The sequence below is a fragment of the Morone saxatilis genome, unplaced genomic scaffold (assembly GCF_004916995.1).
Source record: "Morone saxatilis isolate NCDOM2014 unplaced genomic scaffold, NCSU_SB_2.0 Contig7, whole genome shotgun sequence".
NCBI classification, from domain to species: domain Eukaryota; kingdom Metazoa; phylum Chordata; class Actinopteri; family Moronidae; genus Morone; species Morone saxatilis.
The window spans coordinates 23,215,368-23,217,525 of record NW_023340246.1 but is presented as its reverse complement, the minus strand read 5'-3'; the positions used below and the strand labels follow the sequence as shown (position 1 = coordinate 23,217,525).

General features: G+C 47.4%; 1 protein-coding gene across 1 annotated transcript in view; it reads right to left on the bottom strand.

Moving 5' to 3' along the window:
* Positions 1 to 87: 87 nt before the first annotated feature.
* The window catches only part of LOC118340756 (disintegrin and metalloproteinase domain-containing protein 17-like), a gene marked incomplete at its 3' end in the record, with an annotated part of 13,966 nt that continues 11,895 nt past the window's right edge, over positions 88 to 2,158 (bottom strand). Inside the window, 7 exon segments of the mRNA XM_035678888.1 lie at positions 88 to 260; positions 342 to 445; positions 779 to 978; positions 1,057 to 1,209; positions 1,613 to 1,704; positions 1,790 to 1,934; positions 2,023 to 2,133. Coding sequence (XP_035534781.1) covers positions 88 to 260; positions 342 to 445; positions 779 to 978; positions 1,057 to 1,209; positions 1,613 to 1,704; positions 1,790 to 1,934; positions 2,023 to 2,133 — 978 coding nt within the window.

Genomic DNA, 2,158 nt, shown 5'->3' with positions numbered 1-2,158 from the left:
AGAGTGTGTAAGTGTGTGTAAGAGTGTGTGTGTGTGTGTGTGTTAGTGTGTGTTAGTGTGTGTAAGAGTGTGTTAGTGTGTGTAGGAGTGTGTTAGTGTGTGTAAGAGTGTGTAAGTGTGTGTACCGTTGCAGGCACACGGCTGCAGTTTGAGGACAGCCTGACAGAAAGGGATACACTCTCCGTTCAGACACTCGCCGCTGTCCAGGCACACGGTTTGGTCCGGCGCGTTCTCCGGTGGCGGACACTCGCTGCTGTTTCCTGTCGACACACACACACACAGTCACAAAAAGCCGGGCGGCCGTTTAATTATCTTACATGACCTTTGACCTGTGAGCTGACCTGTGCAGTACGAGTGACCTTTACAGGTGGCGCTGATGGGCTCCTGGCAGACTTCACCTTCAGACTCGAACCTGCAGTTTTTACAGCACGCACTGTTCCTGTCGCTGAACACAGAGACAAAGAGCTGATGAGCAAAACCTGCCAACTAACTTACATCTGATAAAAAAAACTATACACTACAAAACTATATACTTATTATATTTTAATCTATGTTGTTGTCTTTTAAACACAGATTAGCACATTATAGCTTATGTAAGTACAGGAAAGGAGAAAGTGTTAGTGTTTTTCTAAATGGAGTCTGGCAGCCGTCTCAGTACTGGACCAACTTTAAACGGATTGATAACAATTAAACTCTTGTTCAGTGTATTTAAATATTAAGAACTGAACTGCTGCATTATGAGGAACAGCAGTATTGATTGCAGCCGATCGGCTCTGACCTGCACTGAGCTCCGGCTCTCAGCCTGCAGTCGGTGGTGCAGCAGGGGTCCGAGTTGATGTGCAGCAGTCCCGGGTCGCACTCCTCGCCCTGCTCCACCCGAGAGTTACCGCACACGTTGATGTTCCTCTGCTTGAAGCAGGACGGCGCCTTCGTCCTCAGACGCTTCACTATGGACTGCTTACTGCAGTTAGAGAACATCTGGAGACACAGCAGAGACTTTATTTATCTTTCTGACCTTCAAACCTTCAGAGCGTCGACGACAAACGAGCCGAGCACCTTGTTGTTGACGTGGTCTCCGCTCACTGCGATGGGGTACATGACGTATTTCCCCCCCTGGTCCTCTCGGGGGGCGCAGTACGGGATGTTGTCGGGGTCGTGTTCTGCCCCGAAGTTATGACCGAGCTCATGAGTCGTCACCAGGTCGGCTTCCTGTGGACGCCAGAAACATTAACTCTTAAATCAACGTATTTCTTCCTTTTAACAAACACCACCACAACTTTGATTGATTATTGATTATTGGTTATGATTGATTTATGTGTCTGATTAGACTTTTATATTCAGCTGCACAAGTTTTAGCTCTTTTGTGATTATAAAGTCTAAAATACAATAATCTGAATTGTAGGTCTTAAAATATCTTAAATAGCTAAATAATCTACAATCATTTTTTCTGCCAGTATGGATGTAAAATACGTGTTAAACTGTATTCATAAAGGTTTTAAACCCTGAGCGACACCGATGAGGCTGCTGTGGTTCTGTGTTTATCGGCTGAATCTGAAGGTTTGACTGACGGTTCATTATCTGTGTTGACAATAAGGAAAAAGAACCAACCCACCTTCGTCAGGATGGTTTTCCCGTAGTTCTTGGTGCTGGTCAGGCCCGTGTTCAGGTAGATCACTTTCTGTTCGTTCGCAGACGAAGGACAAGCTTGAGAAGAATAAAAACAGAGTTATTCTTTCTGACTGACGTCTGAAGAGAATTCGGGGACGGTGACGAGTCAGCAGGTCTTTACCTTTGGAGCAGAGACCTCCGGGGATGTCGGGTTTGGACGGGGCGACGTAGGCCAGACCCAGAGTGCCTTCGTCAAAGTCCTGATAGGTGAAGAGGTGAGCGAGGCAGACGTTGGCGGCTTTCTCTGCGATGTCGATGCTGAACTGCTGCAGGGACACAAACCGGGTGGAGACCTCAGAGTCGAACTCGTTCAGTCAAACATCAAACTGAAGAAGAACAAACGCCGGCCGTTACCTCCAGAAGCTTCTTCACGTCCCAAATGTCTCTCCCCTCCACCGGACTGCCTTTCATGTTGAAGTGACTTTTCCCAGCAGCCACTGCGGTCGGACTCTTCTCTATGATGATCTGACAGGAGACACACACACACACA